The sequence below is a fragment of the Mizuhopecten yessoensis genome, unplaced genomic scaffold (assembly GCF_002113885.1).
Source record: "Mizuhopecten yessoensis strain PY_sf001 unplaced genomic scaffold, ASM211388v2 scaffold8931, whole genome shotgun sequence".
Classification (NCBI taxonomy): Eukaryota; Metazoa; Mollusca; class Bivalvia; order Pectinida; family Pectinidae; genus Mizuhopecten; species Mizuhopecten yessoensis.
The window spans coordinates 421,125-441,544 of record NW_018407794.1 but is presented as its reverse complement, the minus strand read 5'-3'; the positions used below and the strand labels follow the sequence as shown (position 1 = coordinate 441,544).

At 39.5% G+C, this 20,420-nt stretch overlaps 1 protein-coding gene across 3 annotated transcripts in view; it reads left to right on the top strand.

Annotated features, from left to right (window-relative positions):
• The window catches only part of LOC110456849, a 141,062-nt gene that overhangs the window by 56,672 nt on the left and 63,970 nt on the right, over positions 1-20,420 (top strand). For all 3 annotated transcript variants that reach the window (XM_021507850.1, XM_021507849.1, XM_021507848.1), the window contains exons 39-62: positions 45-213; positions 2,297-2,475; positions 3,071-3,226; positions 3,602-3,715; positions 4,016-4,131; positions 4,600-4,837; positions 5,328-5,570; positions 6,015-6,179; positions 6,996-7,280; positions 8,153-8,956; positions 9,233-9,415; positions 10,334-10,461; positions 10,688-10,832; positions 11,284-11,430; positions 12,753-13,028; positions 13,360-13,611; positions 14,295-14,597; positions 14,967-15,215; positions 15,919-16,140; positions 16,526-16,788; positions 17,307-17,584; positions 18,147-18,436; positions 18,941-19,093; positions 19,925-20,128. In XM_021507850.1, the coding sequence (XP_021363525.1) occupies positions 45-213; positions 2,297-2,475; positions 3,071-3,226; positions 3,602-3,715; positions 4,016-4,131; positions 4,600-4,837; positions 5,328-5,570; positions 6,015-6,179; positions 6,996-7,280; positions 8,153-8,956; positions 9,233-9,415; positions 10,334-10,461; positions 10,688-10,832; positions 11,284-11,430; positions 12,753-13,028; positions 13,360-13,611; positions 14,295-14,597; positions 14,967-15,215; positions 15,919-16,140; positions 16,526-16,788; positions 17,307-17,584; positions 18,147-18,436; positions 18,941-19,093; positions 19,925-20,128 (5,562 nt within the window). The remainder of the gene's footprint in view (positions 1-44; positions 214-2,296; positions 2,476-3,070; positions 3,227-3,601; positions 3,716-4,015; positions 4,132-4,599; positions 4,838-5,327; positions 5,571-6,014; positions 6,180-6,995; positions 7,281-8,152; positions 8,957-9,232; positions 9,416-10,333; positions 10,462-10,687; positions 10,833-11,283; positions 11,431-12,752; positions 13,029-13,359; positions 13,612-14,294; positions 14,598-14,966; positions 15,216-15,918; positions 16,141-16,525; positions 16,789-17,306; positions 17,585-18,146; positions 18,437-18,940; positions 19,094-19,924; positions 20,129-20,420) is intronic.

Genomic DNA, 20,420 nt, shown 5'->3' with positions numbered 1-20,420 from the left:
CATCTTTTAGAAATTTAAGGATTTGTTGGTTTTCTATTGTACAGGTTACTACTGTCCACTAAACACTAAGTACAGTTCAGAATTTCCGTGTCCCAGCGGCACTTTCGGCAACATTACCGGCTTCCAGCAAGTCGGCGACTGTATTAACTGTCCAGGAGGATATTATTGTGCCATGCCGGCCCAGACAGACTACAGCCAAATCTGTAACGCAGGGTAAGTAATCGTGACATGTTGGCCCAGACACTACAGCCAAATCTGTAACGCAAGGTAAGTAATCGTGACATGCCTGCCCAGACAGACTACAGCCAAATCTGTAACGCAGGGTAAGTAATCGTGACTTGTTGGCCCAGACACTACAGCCAAATCTGTAACGCAAGGTAAGTAATCGTGACATGTTGGCCCAGACAGAACAGCCAAATCTGTAATGCAGGGAAAGTAATCGTGACATGTTGGCCCAGACACTACAGCCAAATCTGTAACACAGGGTAAGTAATCATGACATGTTGGCCCAGACAGAACAGCCAAATCTGTAATGCAGGGAAAGTAATCGTGACATGTTGGCCCACACAGAACAGCCAAATCTGTAACGCAAGGTAAGTAATCGTTACATGTTGGCCCAGACAGAGCAGCCAAATCTGTAATGCAGGGAAAGTAATCGTGACATGTTGGCCCAAACAGTACAGCCAAATCTGTAACACAGGGGAAGTAATTGTGACATGTTGGCCCAGACAGACTACAGTAAACTCTGTAGTACAGAGTAAGTAATCGTGGCATGTTGGCCCAGACAGACTACAGTAAACTCTGTAACACAGAGTAAGTAATCGTGACATGTTGGCCCAGACAGAACAGCCAAATCTGTGATGCAGGGAAAGTAATCGTGACATGTTGGCCCAACCAGTACAGCCAAATCTGTAACACAGGGGAAGTAATTGTGACATGTTGGCCCAGACAGACTACAGTAAACTCTGTAACACAGAGTAAGTAATCGTGGCATGTTGGCCCAGACAGACTATAGTAAACTCTGTAACACAGGGTAAGTAATCGTGACATGTTGGCCCAGACAGACTCCAGTAAACTCTGTAACACAGGGTAAGAAATCGGGACATGTTGGCCCAGACAGACTACAGCAAACTCTGCAACACAGGGTAAGTAATCTTGGCATGTTGGCCCAGACAGACTACAGTAAACTATGTAACACAGGGTAAGTAATAATATTGACATGTTGGCGCAGACAGACTACAGTAAACTCTGTACCACAGGGTAAGTAATTGTGACATTTTGGCCCAGACAGACTACAGTAAGCTCTGTAACACAGGGTAAGTAATTGTGACATTTTGGCCCAGACAGACTACAGTAAACTATGTAACACAGGGTAAGTAATAATATTGACATGTTGGCGCAGACCGACTACAACAAACTCTGTAACACAGGGTAAGTATCGTGACATGTTGGCCCAGACACTACAGCCAAATCTGTAACGCAAGGTAAGTAATCGTGACATGTTGGCCAAGACAGACTACAGTAAACTCTGTCACACAGGGTAAGTAATCGTGACATTTTGGCCAAGACAGACTACAGTAAACTCTGTCACACAGGGTAAGTAATCGTGACATTTTGGCCAAGACAGACTACAGTAACCTCTGTAACACAGGGTAAGTAATTGTGACATGTTGGCTCAGACAGACTACAGTAAACTCTGTCACACAGGGTAAGTAATCGTGACATTTTGGCCAAGACAGACTACAGTAACCTCTGTAACACAGGGTAAGTAATAATATTGACATGTTGGCGCAGACAGCCTACAGTAAACTCTGTAACACAGAGTAAGTAATCGTGTCATGTTGGCCCAGACAGACTACATTAAACTCTGCAACACAGGGTAAGTAATCGTGGCATGTTGGCCCAGACAGACTGTTGTTTGAGCAAGCAAATTTGTATGTTGAATTGAAGAGATTATGTGAATTTAATGTACAATGAAAGCTTGGGGTGGTCATCCACATCAATCCTTAGTAATGTGCTAATGGTACCAATAGGCGAAATCAGTAGATTAGGGAACATTAAAAGTGGTCAAAAATACAGGTACAGTTCCTGAAAAAAACACTTTCTCTAATAATTCAATGCCAACTGGCGAAACATTAAATTTGGTGTCCAAACACAGCAGCCTTTTAATGGTTTTGGTCACATGAGCAGGTTTGTACCTGGGTTATGATTCACCTTTTATGGAAAAGCATTGTTTTGGTAATAATTTGACAGAAGTTGTAAAATGATCATAAAATGGTTTTTATCTTATCAACAGGTACTTTTGTAAGCAGGGCGCAACATCCGGGACTCCGTCACAGGGAGCTGATGCTGACGAGTGTCCGGCCGGTCACTTCTGTCCACAGCAGACGGCTGAACCACAGAAATGTCCACAGGGAACGTTCTCTAATAACACAAAGCTAACAGCACAGTCCCAATGTACCAACTGTACAGCGGGTAGGTACAGGACCTGTGTCAATGTTAAACCTCAATCACTTTCTTATTTGTATGATCCATAGACATTTAAAAGAATCAACACCAGTATATTCTACTTGTTTAAATTAGATTATCACAGAAAGACTGAAATATTGTTAAAACATCATTTAACAAATCTGTTTGTTTTTCTGAAATAGAACCTAAACCATTCTGTCTTTGAAATTGTGTTTGTGATTGTTGGGTGGGGATTTCAACTGTTTTTGTGAAATGAACCTGAGAGTTAGTACACTGGGGCAAGGCCAGACCCCAGGATCAATGCTCAAAGCATGAGTGTATTCATCTCTCCATGCCTAGCAATTATATTCATGACTGTCGGGTAGGGATTTTGATTGTTTTTATGATATGAACCTAGGAGTAAGTAAAAAGGGGAAAAGCTAGACCTAAGAATCCTTTCTAGTAGCATGATTGTATTCTTTATAATTATAGCTGGGAATTTCGACTGTTTCCATGATATGACCCAGGGAGTAAGTCCCCAGGGGTAAGACTTGACCCCTGTATACATGGCATTTTGTTATTTTATATCAGATTAATATAGGTTTATATACTTTGTTTACAGGAAGCTACTGTGCTGATCAGAACATGATGGAACCGTCGGGTCTGTGTTGGGGCGGATACTACTGTACAGAGGGTGCCGATAGTCCCACCTACATCACATGTCCTGAGGGGGCATTCTGTCCCAACGGTAGCGACACCTACAGTCTCTGTCCCCAGGGTAGGTTATATGAGAACCAATCAAAATACTCACATGTAGATAATGATGGCAATAATCCAGCACTATGTAGAGTGACCACCAGTGACCATTGGTCAGTTTTAAAGGCAGGGATGAGATAACTGCGTAAATAATGTAAATACCAAAAAAACGGAAGCAAGGAATCTTTCTTTGGTAACTCATGTTCTATATTTATTAATTACAAGTTGATCAATATATTACTTAATTTTCTGAAAAGTAGTTTAAACATTTAAGGTGATTTTATCACTATACCTATAAAGTTTGCATAATAAAGTTGATATCACTTGTTTCATAATTGTTGTAAAATAAATGAAATATATAAATCAGTACATGATGAAGATTGCCCTTCCATTACAGGAACTTACTCAAACGTGACCCACTTGACCAACAGCACCGAATGTCTACCGTGCCCCGGAGGTTCTTACTGTGAAACCACGGGTCTCACAGCACCAACTGGCTTGTGTGGGGAAGGTAAAGTCAAGGTCAAATCTTCGTTGATATTGTCCTGTCTCTGGTGTCAAGCCCAAATGTGCAGCAATGTTTTAACAAGTTTGGGTTGAGTTTTATTGATTGCTTGGTTAATCAATAGGTCAAACTGCATGTATCCATTCAGAGGACAATGCTGATAGTATTTATTATTTCTAGCTTAACACTTGTCCAACATTGTACAGTATTCTACCAACGTGAGAGAAAACTAATTTTGGAAATAATTTACGTATTTAACATCTTTTCAATGGGAGGAAAGTGATGGTAGAAATTGTTGTTGCCTAGGTTACTACTGCCCAGAGGGGACAGTTGACAAGGAGCCGCCCACCACCTTCTGTCTCGTAGGGCACTACTGTCCTGAAGGAGTGTCCCAGCCGATTCCATGTCGCAACTACACACAGGTGAGAGACACTTGCGTTTGGTCACAGGGATCAGAAGTGTGATAAAAATCTAAACAACTTCTTAAGGCCTAAAGTAACAGCATTTGATCTGCACCTTGCTGGAATAGCATGCTAGCGAATTTGATCAAATGAATTACATTGATTAACTACGAAGGTAAATCGAAATAAAATATTTCAACAGATAACCCAATAGTCGAAAAACGAATGTTGTGACTTATAATATAAATAATTTAGTCAAACAAAGATCCACAATGCTGTTTAGTGTTAAATTTCATGCTGTTATGTTGGTTCCTATATTTGACCTTGACCCACTTTGGAGGTCGGAAATGTATGATGTGTTTGCCACAGCATTAAACAACATAACAACAGGTGAGTGAAACAGGCCCAAGGGACCTTTGACTTACTCAGACATTACAACACACCCCAGGGTCTGTTTTAATCACGTGTTTGGTGTTTGGTGTTTGGCAGGTGAACCATACCCATGCTGTCCAGTGTAACGCCTGTCCGGCCGGGTTCTATTGCGACCTGACAGGACTCAGCACCATCTGCCCTGCTGGCTACTACTGCCCGGCAGGAACGGGGATCGACTGGAAGTCATGTCCAAGGGGCACATACAATGACATAGAGGGTATTAGCGACGAGTCTCAGTGTAAACCCTGTCCCGCTGGAAAATACTGCGACGGAGAACACCTCACGACTTCCACAGGTAGGTCATTATAGTAGTGACCCCCCCCTCCTTCTAATGATATATGGTACCTTACATACACTGCAAACACCTGATGGTTCTTTTTATACTATCCAAAGACTAATATTACTTTAACTCTCTGTCAGCGATGAGTGATGCTATTCCACTCAATACCCAAACTTTTATTTATGGTTTTCAATCACGAGACGTAAATATGAATATAAATATTGTGTAGACGGTTCAGAATTACATTAGAGACACTAGACGTTTTTATTAGATTCTCAAATAGATTTGTAAAATAATCTCTCTTACAACAATTGCGATATTTGAAATATTTATTGTCAAATCAAATTCAAAGTACAAATAATCTCTTATATTAATACTTCAAGAATTTTTGTTGTTGCCAAGGTGACTTTATCTGGTGTTAGTGCAACACTGTTAAAATAAAATCGCAAAAATACAAGATTACCATATCTCACATTAATTACTCACATGTTGTTCTGTTGCCAAGGTGACTGTGCCCCAGGCCATTGGTGTGTATATGGCATCGACCGACAGTTCCCCGACGGAAACAACCAGTCGTCATCAGTGTGGAACATCTCCTGCTACGATGACCGTCAGCTTGGGTACGGAGGAATCTGTCCCGTGGGGAACTACTGTCCCGGAGGTACATCCAGCGTGTACCCCATACCATGTGAGAACGGCACTTATGCTGATACCACGGGAATGGCTGCCTGTACCACATGTCCAGCAGGTATACAATTAATTACCATTCTCAGGCTGCTAAGTTCACAAAAGTTTTCACTTGTTAACTTGATTATCTCTCCTTAATTTCTGGCCGAGATTTCCATTCTGAAACTGCCCTCCATCATGAATGTTGCCAACCTCAGGTACAAATGTAGCTTAAAGAGCTTGTCTTTTCTAACTGAACCCTGTCTCACATTCATCTGGTATTGAACTGGAATTAGAGATTATCTATGTGTGCAGTACTGTTGAGGTCAGGAGTCACTAAAACACTGGCCATTGATACGATAGCTGCTACTCACCCTACTCATGTTTTTGATAGGTACCAGATAAGATATTTCAAGGCTAAAGGTCACGGTCAGTGTGTTGCACAGGATTCAGGAAGAAACGAATGTTGAAGACTAAAACACCAGATTTAAAACAGATAATTCAGCTAAACTGTTATTTATTGCAGGTTATTTCTGTGGAGAAGGAACGTCCAACTATACTGACACGCCTTGTCCTGCTGGTCACTACTGCCCGGCTGGTACTGGCTACTGGAACCAGTATCCCTGTAGTGCTGGCACTTACAATAACCTGACCATAAGGACCTCGGTTGTCGACTGTCTCAGCTGTCCTGGTATGACTTTTACCGTAAAAAAAATAAGCCCAAGTGTTTTTGCTTTGTGGAAAATGTTATAATACCATAGGGGTCATCTTCATAATATAAACCTGATGCAAGTGAGTGTTTCTAACAAAGAAAATTAATTCATCAACAGATTAATCTGTATTAAATGAGGCAAGTAATATTCAGTAATAAGGTTTGAATTGAAAGGAGACACATGATTGCTTAAAGAACTAAATTATTTGATTTGTAGAAAGAGAGCTGAAACTTCAACAATAGTGAATATATTACACATCTATATAGAGATTTTAGAACATTGACCCTGGTTTGGTGACCATGGCATTTGACCTTAGTTGAGGATCTTAGGTGATGACCTTGGGTGACGACCTTGGTTGATGATATCGAGTAATGACCTTGGGTCATGACCTTGGTTGATGACCTTGGTTGTTGATCTTGAGTGCTGACCTTGGGTGTTGATCTTGAGTGATGACCTTGGGTAATAACCTTGGTTGTTGATATTGGTTGTTGATCTTGGTTGTTGATCTTGAGTGATGACCTTGGGTAATAACCTTGGTTGTTGATCTTGTGTGATAACCTTGGTTGTTGATCTTGGTTGATGACCTTGATCATTTTGGCTGATGACATTGGTTGTTGAACTCAAGTCCTGCCCTTTATAAGTGACATATTTTTTATAATATCTCACGTTGTTGTGTTGATCGACTGTAAAGATTTTAGATAAATTGATAAATTGGTTGTTGACATTGAGTCTGAACCTTGATAAGTACCCTTCTGTTGAACTTGAAGTTTGTTATTTACTTGCGTGTTACATAGGTGGAGAATACTGTGAACAGACCGGTTTGAGGTACCCGTCTGGTCTGTGTATGGCTGGCTACTTCTGTGACTCGGGATCTGCCACAGCCACTCCCTCGGGTATCGGTGGAAACAACTGCTCTGCAGGCTACTTCTGTCCTGAAGGGTCAACAAACCCCACCCCATGTACCCCAGGGTCGTACTGTGGCAATGACCTCTTGAACATGACCTCTGGCCTCTGTGACCCCGGATACTACTGTACTCAGATGGCGACAGTTTCCAACCCAACTGATGGAAACGTGACAGGTAAGTGATATGGAGGTTTATTTTAATATCAAATTGTATCAATAAAAGATCGGGGATTGATATATATATATATAAATATCTCTTAAATAACCTGAATTGAATTTATCACAAAATGGAAGTACAGACCCAACAGGTGTATTTTGGTTTGAAAGAAAAGAGTTATCAGAAGTTTGGTTGAAGCCTTTACTTTACATAGAACTGTAAAATCATTGCAGGTAAATTGGTAAATAAAAATTTGTCAAACCATTCGAACTGAGTTTGAATGTATTTCACCAAACAGTTGTGAAACCATTGCAGGTAAAATTTAATTTTCACAAAAATGTTCAATTATTTAAGATGAAATATTATTTTATCAAAACATTAAAAGCATTGAAGATGAAATATTATTTTATCAAAACATTAAAAGCATTGAAGATGAAATATTATTTTATCAAAACATTAAAAGCATTGAAGATGAAATATTATTTTATCAAAACATTAAAAGCATTGAAGATGAAATATTATTTTATCAAAACATTAAAAGCATTGAAGATGAAATATTATTTTATCAAAACATTAAAAGCATTGAAGATGAAATATTATTTTATCAAAACATTAAAAGCATTGAAGATGAAATATTATTTTATCAAAACATTAAAAGCATTGAAGATGAAATATTATTTTATCAAAACATTAAAAGCATTGAAGATGAAATATTATTTTATCAAAACATTAAAAGCATTGAAGATGAAATATTATTTTATCAAAACATTAAAAGCATTGAAGATGAAATATTATTTTATCAAAACATTAAAAGCATTGTTAATGAGATGTTTAAAATATTTGTAACCATTTGAATTGAATCACATGAAGATTTACTGACACTTTCTCAGGTGACATCTGTCCCACCGGGACCTACTGTCCAGCAGGAAGCACCGCACCGCTCCTCTGTCAGGCCGGAACGTACCTCAACAGCACCGGTAATGATGCTGACACAGACTGTGTATCGTGTGTTGCCGGGAGTTACTGTAGCGGCAGTGGAAACAGCGTTCCTGACGGACTGTGCAGTGCTGGGTATTACTGCCCCGGGGGTCAGGACAACCCAACACCATCCAGTTACAACTGTACCCAGGGGCACTACTGTCCCGAGGGGAGCGTCACACCCCTCAGATGTTCGTCAGGGTCGTACCAGGATGACATTGGACAGGCGTGGTGCAAGGCCTGCCCCGCTGGATATTTCTGTGACAGTACGATGGACCCTGTTGTACTTTATAATAATTCATACTGTCCTACTGGGTTTTACTGTGCAGAAAATACAACCATGTCGTCGGAGTTCCCCTGTCCAACAGGAACCTTCAACAACATCACACATAGGACAATGGTGTCAGACTGTACGCCCTGTAGTGGGGGAATGTACTGTGACCAGGTCGGTCTCGCAGTTCCTGTAGGAAGTTGTGCGGCTGGATATTTCTGTTTATCAGGTGCCAACAGCTCTGCACCAACACAAGGCTCTGACGCGGACATCTGTCCTCAAGGTTTCTACTGCCCTGTCGGGACTGTTAGCCCACAGTCCTGTCCCCCAGGAACCTATAACCCCACCACAGGCAGGCAGTCTGTAGACGAGTGTACCAACTGTACTGGTGGAGCTTACTGTCCCGACTATAACATGACCGCACAAGGACCTGACTGTCAAGCTGGTAAGTATTGGGGATTACTTCCCTTTACTGGAACTCTTTAATTGTTATCTTGTACAGATTTATTTATTTTCTTCTCTAGAATATGGACCAATATTTAATTACTATCATGTGGCTCTTGTATCTTAATTTATTATGATTATGTCTAAACTAGTTTTCACAGTGTACAAGCCCGAAATTCCACCAAGCTTTACAAACACATATTTGAGGGTTTAGGTGCAGAGTAGATATCCTGATATCAGAGAAGATGTTATTTTTTTTCTAAAATCTCTTTTCCAGGTTACTACTGTCCCACCAAAGCTGATGTGGCTCAGTTTATCCAGTGTCCCGAGGGTTCCTACTGCCCGACAGGAAGTGACCAGCCTACACCGTGTGCTGCTGGCTCATTCTCCAACATGACTGGACTGACCGCTCAGTCCGGCTGTACAAACTGCACGGCTGGATTCTACTGCCCAACATCAGGTAAAACATGCTGTTATGGGAAGATAAGCTAGTTCATTTGTTTAATTGATAAATAAAAAATATTTCTGCTGTCCTAATGTTTGGAAACAGTTGTACTATGTCTAAGAAAGGAATTTCTTATCATGTAATTGACTGAAATAATTTGTTGATTTTAATTATAGCAGGATTTTTCTGGGGGATCCCGCTATTTGGCAGTTCAATAACGTGATCACCAAAAATATGATCCTCAGAATATTACCTGGTATGACAAGTGTAAAAATGACCTGCAGTAATAATCTACATTACCGTAATGTCTGCAGTAATAATCTACATTACCGTTATGTCACCTGAAAATAGTGAGAATTATGGTTGTAATGATTTGTATACGTCAAGAGTAATATATGTGATGTTTGAAAATTATTTTTGTATCACACATCTTATAGTTTTGTTGAGGATTTGTTTAACTTAATACACTTACTTGTTGTTGCTCAATATGCTGTTATAAAACACATCAACTTGACTATTTAACGTTTTATATACAGTGTCCTGTCCCTCTGCTTAAACACCATGGACATTCACAAGTTCATTCACATGTCTAGATCGGGAAATTATCAACTGTGTAAATTCAATTTTCTAATTTTGGGTCAAAATCGCGAAAATTTAAGCCTGCGTAAATAACCAATTATACAGTATATATATATGGGTATATAAAAATTACCACATTAACCATTACACTGTACAATTGAAGATTTTTTCTTCTATTTTCTAGTGAATTGGCTTTCAAGATTGTTAGGTGATTGTTCTACCATGTTTTGTACATTGAAGTATTTATCACAAACCTGTTTTGGATCACTTTTCTAGGGTGAATATTTAATAATTTAGAGTAACTACTTAGTAATACTAATTGGACAACGGTGATGATTTTTATGTCGTTTCCAGGTATGACAGAGACATCGTTACAATGCTGGGGGGGATACTACTGTCCCGAAGGAATGTCCGTCCCCAACCCTGGGGCATACATCTGTCCTAGAGGCATGCACTGTCCAAACGGCAGTGAAATATACAAGGTAGGAAATCTAAAAGTGTTGAATGTATGTGTGTGTACACATGTACATTCAAACCCAACTACAATTAAAGGCCTAAAATATTTCAAATCAACCACTTTCCAATATATGTAAAGGACTTAGATCAATTTTATTGGCCCATGTGTATCATTCATTACGCTGACAACATAGTTTTTTGTGGCGATGTTGGGAAACCTGTATATATACACATGTGTTTTATGTGTCGTAGGAGTGTCCTGACGGGTCTTACACTAATTACACTGGTGCCGCGTCGTGCGACGTATGTCCTGCTGGTTTCTACTGTCTCCCTGTCCAGCCTGCCAACGATACACTCAATGCCCAGACCTGTCCGAATGGCTACTTCTGTCCCGCTGGTAGGTAACTCTGTAACTAACTTGAAATTATTTTCAGTCTATAAATGAGGAAAGTAGTCATGATGTTTTAGAATCTCTAATTTTATTTTTTTTATAATTATCCAATGGTTTTATCTCCATGTGTATAACTATAGCAAATCTCTACTTTACATTATACAATATGTCATAGTTATTCAAAGGTTTTCTTCGTGTGTATATCTATTGTCAGAACAGCCCTGACCACAGATTATTCACACAGAACTTCTCAGCATTTCTTTATATTGATGAACAAACTGAATTTCAATGTAAAGATAAAAAAGAGTGTTTTTTGTTAGACACACAAAGTGACACAACAGTGAAAAACACAACTCAAACAATGCTTACAAAATTACACATGTTGTTTGAAATTGAATTTTGCAAATTGAAATTATTTTAAAATTATAACAATGGTTGTTTAAACATGAATTACTAGGGACTGGAATCAATTGGATGTCGTGTCCCAGTGGTTCCTATAGCGACCAGTCCGGACTGTACCAAGTGGACCAGTGTAAGGCCTGTACTGCTGGGATGTACTGCCAGGGCGAACATCTGACCGCACCCACTGCAAACTGTTCCGCAGGTAAAGTAGCATTCTCTTTGAAAACATCACCCACTGTTTACTGTTCAGCAGCTGGTAAAGTAACATTCTCTTTGTAAACATCACCCACTGTAAACTGTTCAGCAGGTAAAATAGCATTCTCTTTGAATTGAGAGCAACACCCACTGTAAACTGTTCTGCAGGTAAAGTAGCATGCTCTTTGAAAACAACACTCACTGCAAACTGTTCCTCAGGTAAAGTAGTATTGTCTTTGAAAACATTACCCACTGAAAACTGTTCTGTTAGTCAATGGCTGCCTTCAACCCCCCAACCCCCAATCACTGCAAAATTTGTCTCTCAGTAAAATCTGCTGTTTGGAAGTGTCACCCAATACATCCTATAGGTAAAAAGCTGGCCTCCATCCCAGTTCAAAACTCACACCTATTGCAAACTTTAAGGTAAAACTTCACCCTTCACAATTTTAAATCCACTAGAAGCATATTACTGTATTAATCCTTCAAAACTCCCCACCCACTGCAAACTGTTCCACAGGTAAACAGTCCTCTTCCTATCCACTGCAAAGCGTTAAAGAAAATAACAGAATCCCTACAAATATACTTCACTGTAATAGACTTTAAGCATGTTACCAGATTAGGTCTTCTTAGGTCTCAACCTGCACCTTTCCAATACCCTTTGTAGATTCAATGGGTTATAAGAATATTTGGCCAAAACAATTATAATCTACTTATCTTCTATTCCTATTTAACTTATTTGTTAGTATCTGCCCTTGTCTTTTTCATTAATGTTAAATACTGTATAATCTAGCAATAAGCCTATCCATGTCCAGTAATTTCCTACAGAAAGGCCAACACATACTATTTCATTGTCCCGTAATAAGCCCACCCCTATCTTGTATCAGAATTTGTGTATTGGATGCATGTGCTTATTGCAAGATAATGTTTCTGGGAAATTTTCAATGCAGTTTAATTTTTGCCTAATTTGCCCTACTTAATGAGGGCAAATTTATCATTACAGCGAACATTTGTATACGCAATAATCAAAAGTGAAGGGTGAATTTAATATTGTGTGAAATGGATTTTACTGTCAAAGGGCAGAAATTTGACTGGGACAAAAATTACCCATATACAGTAAACACAGACACGGTTAAAGTCTGAAATATTCTCTATATATATAACCTTGGTATACAGTAATCACAGACACTGTTAAAGTCTGAAATATTCTGTGTATCTAACCTACATATCTAACCTTTATTAAAATATTATGACAGCAAAATGCAGGAAAACAACACTTATTTTGTTTTTCCAGATCAGAATTTAATAAATAAATAACTTCTTACTTGACAGGATACTACTGTACATCCGGAGTAGATCGGCCACGACCAGGAGCGACCAATGACAGCGTAGCAGCCAACTGCACATGCCCAGACCAGGCATTCTACACCGGAGTTGGAGGAATGTGCCCTCTGGGTCACTACTGTCCGGACGGTTCTGCCACACCCACACCCTGTGCAGCCGGGACCTACGGAGAGAGTACAGGACTGTGGGAGTGTGCCCAGTGTCTCCAGGGATACTACTGTCTGGTCAATGCCACCGAATACTTGTCCACTCCCTGTCCTGCTGGTCAGTCTGTGTTTCTCTTGGCTAATACCACTAGTGTTTTTGTTGCCATGTATTATTAACTAAAAACACTGTGAAAATAACTCTACTTAAAATCTACTTTTATATGTGTTAGTATGGCTTGGTTAGTGTTACAATATAGGTCATTGTCATTATTTATAATGCCTCCGCTAGTGATTAAACTTGGGACCTCTTGTTTACTAGTATTTCACTCTACCGATTGAGCCTAAATGAAATTCTACATAACTAAGTCTGTAGGAAGCAGCTAGTTATTTACCCGGGTGACAGTAGATTGCTCAGATTATACAGGTTTTGATTTACTTCTATCTTCCAGGTCACTATTGCTCCAATGGAACGACGTATAGGACCCAGTACAGGTGTCCTCCAGGGACGTACAACCCCAACACACTTGGCACGTCATTGACCGACTGTCGCGACTGTGACGCAGGACAATACTGTCAAGGTTACGCCAATATTGCACCCACCGGTAACTGTTCTGCTGGCTGGTACTGCACCGCAGGATCTGACAGCCCTAACACCACCACCAGTGGCGGGATCTGTCAGCCAGGTTACTACTGTCCAGAAGGTAGGTAGGGTCCAGAACCAGGGCTAGACAGTAATCAGTAAAACCTCAATATAATGCTCCTCGTTCCACATGCCACCAGACTTTCCACCAACATATTAAAATGTCCTTTTGTCTCTATTCTTTAGAATTCCTTTGTACTTTCCTGCAAGTTACTGTGAAATCACTTATTTTCGTGTGGTTTTTAGCCCTTTTACCACTGTAGACCATAATGGACTCATCCAGATCAATGCATGGTAGAGTCTACTAAAGTTAAATAGGGGTGATAGGGTTTCAAAGTAATTGCAAGTTGGATATAAAGCAATTCTATGTTTGAGTGGGTACTCGTATTCCATGAATTTATATACCCAAGAAATAGTATTTTGTCGGAAAACCATGAAATTTGGTCTCCACAAAAAAAATGATTTTACAGTACATCTCCAAACCTTTTATAGGACAAATGTTTTGTCCTAATGTATTTGTGTACTGGTGCAATGTTCTGAAATGTATTTGTTTACCATTTCAGAAGACTGATTATAATTAAGTCAATCTTTTTCTTAGATATGAAAAAGAATTCAGACCTATAACTTGTTTGTTCAGAAACTGATATAGCATTCAGACGTAGTCGAGATCACTAGGAGAACATTTACAATTGTCATAGATTTTGTAAAGACTTAACACTGAGAGAACTGATGTCCAATGTTCAGGTTCAAGCAGTCCCACCCCATGTCCAGGAGGGAAATACTGTCAGTTTGAAGGTCTGGACACGCCCACAGGGAACTGCTCCGCCGGGTACTACTGCTCGGCTAAGGCATCTTCTCTGACTCCCCCTGGGGATAGTACCGGTGATGTCTGCCCCCCGGGGTACTACTGTGAGGAGGGATCTCTGGCTCCCACCCCCTGTAACCCAGGCACCTATAGTCCTAGTACTGGGAACAGAGCCGTCAATGATTGCCTGGCGTGCTCCTTCGGAGAGTATTGTGGCGACTACAATCTCACAGCGACAACAGGTTAGTTACAGTTGATTTGAGTAATTGTACAATATTCTCTATATAAATGTGAGGTAAACACTACTTTAATTTGAGATGAAGATATCAATTTTTTTTTTTTAAATGGTGATTTTATTTTATTAGACATCAGTGCATAAGGTCGCTTCCTCTGAATTAAGGGTATATAATAATGAATAAAGAAAACATTGAGAAGTCCTTGTGTTGGAATTAAATATAAAAAATAGAACAAAAGACAGAGATAGCGTCTCTAAGCCTTTCTCCGGTTGATTCCCCGTTCATCAGGAGACTGTTTATAATGAATATATATAATAAATCGCACATACATTATGTATTTGCTTTTAATAATGAACCTGATTTGTTCTCTTACAGGTAACTGTAGCCAAGGTCACTACTGTCCGGAGGGACAGACAACAGACACGCTCTACCAGTGTACTGTCGGTCACTACTGTCCGGAAGCTACCTCCAGCCCTATCCTGTGTCCAAGCGGGTTCTACCAGGATCAAGTTGGTCAATGGACATGCAAGTTGTGTCCGCAGGGATACTACTGTGATAACAGTCTGGGAGTAGTGGTCATCAACGAAACCATCAAGTGTCCGACTGGCTACTACTGTCCTACAGGTGAGAGCCTTGTTATACCTGTTGTAATTCAGGGGGGAGGGGGAGTGGGGGGGGGGGCATATTGACAAGAAGTACAGATACTGTGAAATCACTAATTTTCGTGGGGTATTAATTTTGTTGATTTGGTGGGTAATCTTAACCCACAAATTCATAGGCCACAAAGTAACTATAAGTTTGAAATAAAGCAATTCTCCTTTAGGGTGGGTATTTGTAATCCACAAAATTCATGTGTTTTGTCAGAAAACCGAGAATTTTGAAACCCATGGAAATATGTAAGTTCACATTAGTGTTTATTTAAGAAATAATCAACATTTGTTAATGTATGAAGATGTAATATATAACAAGGATGAGAAAATGTCAAGTTTTATCAAATGAATTTATGAAATGTATTATATCTTACTATAAAGATGACATGATGTGGGTGTGAAACATTTTTTCTTGTGCAAAGTTTGTGGGGCATGTCTGTTGTATGATAATCTGTGAATGCTGACCAATGAAAAACATTGTCACATAACCAATTTGGTAGAATTACAAATTTATTACTCAAGGGTGTGGACGTTTTCAAGTTCATTTCTCAGACAGAGATTAATTGAAAGTGAGGGAATCTGGTATAAAACTAATTAGTGTATTTCGAAAAGAAGGCAAAGCAGATGTTTCTTTTTAAAAGTTGCAATATTATAATAAAAGATTTTGTGTATTCCAGGCACTGTAAGGAGTGACCAGTACCCCTGTCCTCTGGGTACTTACAACAACATGACCGGGCTAAACCAGAGCTCTGACTGCACACCGTGTTCCGCAGGGTACCACTGCAGTATTGTCGGCCAATCAGAACCTGTCGGACTGTGTGCTGCGGGATACTTCTGTCAACAGTACGCAGAACTGTCAACACCTAATAACACTGGCTTTGCTGGCATCTGTCCTCAAGGTAAGTAAGCTCTGCAGGAACTAAATTAGTCAGGTTATCTTTTAAGAACATTAGTAAGTGCATTATTTGATATTCTAACTTCAATGGTGGGAGCAAAATATATTGATCGCTGTGTGTTCTTGTTAAATAATACATCATGGTAATTACTGTGCCTACAAAAAATGAGTGACATTCTTTTGGGCAGGAAGTGAGTCTACTTTTTTAGGCTAAAAGTCTTATGTCACTTTTAGATCACACAAAAAAATCTGAAAATAAGTGGGTTAAGTTTTAATGCCTCAACCCCATATTTAGTGGTATTTTCAAAATGATATTTGAATGGATAATGGTATTTTGAAGAGAATTCAGGTTTTTAAAAGAATTTTGTAAACCTTTATGATATGTGCAGGTTCCTACTGTCCTGAGGGAACCTTCAACCCTATCGACTGTCCAGTTGGGACATACGGCGGTCTGGAGGGTCTGACCAATGTGACCGAATGTACAGATTGTACCGGTGGTCAGTACTGCGAGATTCCTGGACTGACCACGCCACAAGGAGATTGTACTGCTGGCTACTTCTGTACAGGAGGGTCAGACTCGAGGGTCAAGGAATTGTGTACGGCTGGTAATTTTTGTCCCACTGGAACTCAGACGCCCCAAAGATGTCCCGAGGTAAGTGGTTTATTGAAAGTTTTTGACATAAACTGTGATTTGTTTAAGGTTTTCACAGACATGGAGATTGTTGGATTTATCCTTCTTCATGTTTGATAAAATCAATGTTTTCTTGAATTTAAGAAAAAGTTCTTAAAATTAGGAAATTGTCCTTGAAATCAAATTAAGTGTGAACTGGTATTTTAAATAGAAGTAAAAAATATGATCTATGAAGAATTTTGAAAAAAAGAATGCAAAATATCAAAAAATCACAAGATATTCAATTGAAAATCATTACATATGAATGACCACTTTTAAGAGGAGATTTTCGATTTCCTTGGACGGACAGATGTTTTGAAAAACCACCTTTTCCTAATTCAAACCTTCTGACCACAAAAATTAATTTCCAATTTAGAAACAGCTCCAGTTGGTCATTTGTTTGGAATATGAACCACATTAATGCTGTACGGCACATCCTGTTGTCCAGTTTGTACCTGTTCACACTGAATCATTAACACATGTAATCATTGTTTTTTCAGGGAACTTTCAATCCCTACCTTGGTCTGAACAGTACAGAATACTGTACACCATGTACAGCGGGCCAGTACTGCGAGACTGAGGGCCTGAATGCCACAACGGGACCATGTGAGGCAGGATACTACTGCCCAGGGGGACAGAACTTCTCCCGCCCCGCGGACTACCCTTGTACAGTGGGCAATTTCTGCCCTATCAACTCCTCAGAGCCGATGCCCTGCGCCAATGGTACATACATGAACCATACCATGGCGTCTGAATGCTATACTTGTCCTGCTGGCTGGTGAGTTGTCTCCCTTGCTCATGTTCACAAGTGTTAAGATGATGTAAAGATATATTTGTTGTTTCTTTATCTTAAATTTCCTTGAAATATTTCGAGAAACATGTAGAATAACGCAAATCTTTAAGTAAATGGTGTTAAGTGGGAAATTTTGGAGATTTCCTCCCGAATTGAGTAAAACATTTGGCAATTTAAAATTTCAAGAATTGGTATGAATATCTCACTTCAGTTCAGTACCCTCAGGTGGCTATTCCTAAATAAATATATATAAGTTCATGTTAATTATAAGCAGAAAACCGTAGTCAAACAACGATGAATTATTTCACTAATGTTACATTTGTAGAAGAAATTTTTTGACAATCTACATAATGGTCTTTCAGTTTGTTGTGAATATAGTAATATTTCTCTGTTCCGCAGACCAATCTAGCAGCAAATTGTAAAATGAATTTTGATAAGACTTTTTCATACAATACTTACTACAATTCACAAATAGTACAGTTGTCTTGATTGTAAATCTTACATGTGAGCAGTTCCAGATTCACTTGTCACCATCGTCCAATTCCAGGTATTGTCGCTCTGGTAACCTGGTCGACCTGTGTCCGATCGGTCACTTCTGTCCAGCTGGCACTGGGTTCGACTGGCAGCAATGTCCAGTGGGAACCTATAACAATGAGACTGGTTTGACCATGTCCAGCGAGTGTAAGCCGTGTCCAGGGGGGAGTTACTGTGACTTCATGGGTATGTCGACGACAACAGGCTTATGTGACGCGGGACACTACTGCGAGTACGGTGTAGACAGACGTGATCCGACGGGAGGAAACGCCACCACCATTAACGGCACTTGCCAAGTAGCAGGTAGGAAACTTTTATCACTTTGCATGAAAATACCATCCTCGATACTCCAGGGGTTACGATCACTTTCGCTCTCGGCACCCCTGGAATATGTCATAGCAAAATCAACGCTCAGTCTGCAACACCTTGTGAATAGGACAAGAAGACTAGTTTGATCCTTTGATGTACATCAAAAGAATCTTGAGGTCGCCTAAGGTAAAGTTAGCTGGCTTTGAAGTCAAGTGTTACTCCTCTGAAATCTCCAAAGAGCAGGTATCAGCCTAGCAATAAGTCAGTTTGTTTTTACCGGATACCAATCAAATAACTAGCCGTGTGCCTTCAATTTTACTTTGACATATTCAAGGGATGCAGAGAATGTGAGCGTAACTTCTGGAGTGTCGAGGATGTGTAAATATATGCTTGAACTTCCAACTTGGACTTAATTCTAGAATTACAAATATGTGTTTGTAAAAGTGTAGGTTTTGTAAAAGTTAGTTGCCAGTAACATTTGATAATTTACCGTACCAGGTGGAGAGACTGGAGTGGGTGGGATCTGTCCGGAGGGACACTACTGTCCCCAGGGAACAACAACACCTCTCCCATGCGGACAGGGAACATTCAGCAACGTCTCTGGATTAGCTTCCTGTCATCAGTGCCCAGCCGGCTACTACTGTGTACAGGGTAAAAAAACATTAATGATTACTCATTTCAAGTTTTCTTATATTCAAAGGTTGTAAAAAAACCAAAAGCAGCAAAAAAATTTGATTGTTAATTTTTTTTAAATCCTTTGACTAGAAAACTGCATTCAAGCAATTAATTGTAACTATTAATATTTAAGATTTTAGGTGATGACATTTTGAATAAAAGAATACAATTTTCTTTGACTGATTCTTTGCATTTATACTTGTATATATGGATCAGAGATGATAAATAAGTTAAAAGGAAAATCTTACGTTTGTGACTTTTTTTCATTGTGACTCTTTTTACTAACTGATCATGATGTTGAATTTTTGGCTTAGGCAGTGGTTCTGTTATATCTATATGTCCTTCATATCTATAATCTATACAATCTTTTAACAAATTTTTGTATATGGATATTTTTTACACTTGTGGGAAAAACATGGGCATTTTCACACCTTGAAAATGTCCACCATTTTTGTTTTCCCAACATTTTATCCCAGATCTCAGATAATCTTATAGTAGATTCACACACTGAGACAAAGTTGTACATCACATTTATACACATTTCTGAAATAAACAGAGATTAGTTTAGAAATGCTTTTATAAAGGTATCTATTTTGATATTTGTAAACATTTTCTTCAGGTCTGTAAGTATGGATTGTGAAAAGATTCATACAGCACAACCAATAAGTGTTTATATGTAACATTCCGATGACTAGTATGGTATGTACACTGTCACCTTCATCAGACAAATGACCAGTGAAGCGTATGTACACAATCTATCTCATTTGACTTACAGTGTTTGTATCTCTAATCATTGTGTTTACCCAGGGTCCGTGACCTACGTGGACAGCCCTTGTCCCTCCGGCCACTACTGCCCTGCTGGTACTTACGTGTCTTCTCAGTTCCCATGTCCCGCCCAGACCTACTACAACCTCACTATGGCTCGGGAACTCAGCGATTGTCTCTCCTGTCCAGGGGGAGAATACTGCAACACTGATGGACTCTCAGCACCGACTGGCCTTTGTTCTTCAGGTAAGTCTGTCTGTTTCAAGATATTTAGTTTTTCATCAAGCTGTTGCCATTGTTCATATTGCAGCTAAATTATTTTACGATATCAGATGTATGTTACGATATCAGATGTGCGATCAAAAAGTCATGATGAAGCCAGGTTTCTTAGCCCACTGGCCTACGTTCACCAGATATATCTCTATTGGAGTTTTGTGAGAGAAACCTTCATACACTAGGATAACATACTGTCACCATTGCCATTTGTTCCGACCTTGTTCAGAGGTTTCAGGTTTGAATATTTGTCCATCGCATTTTC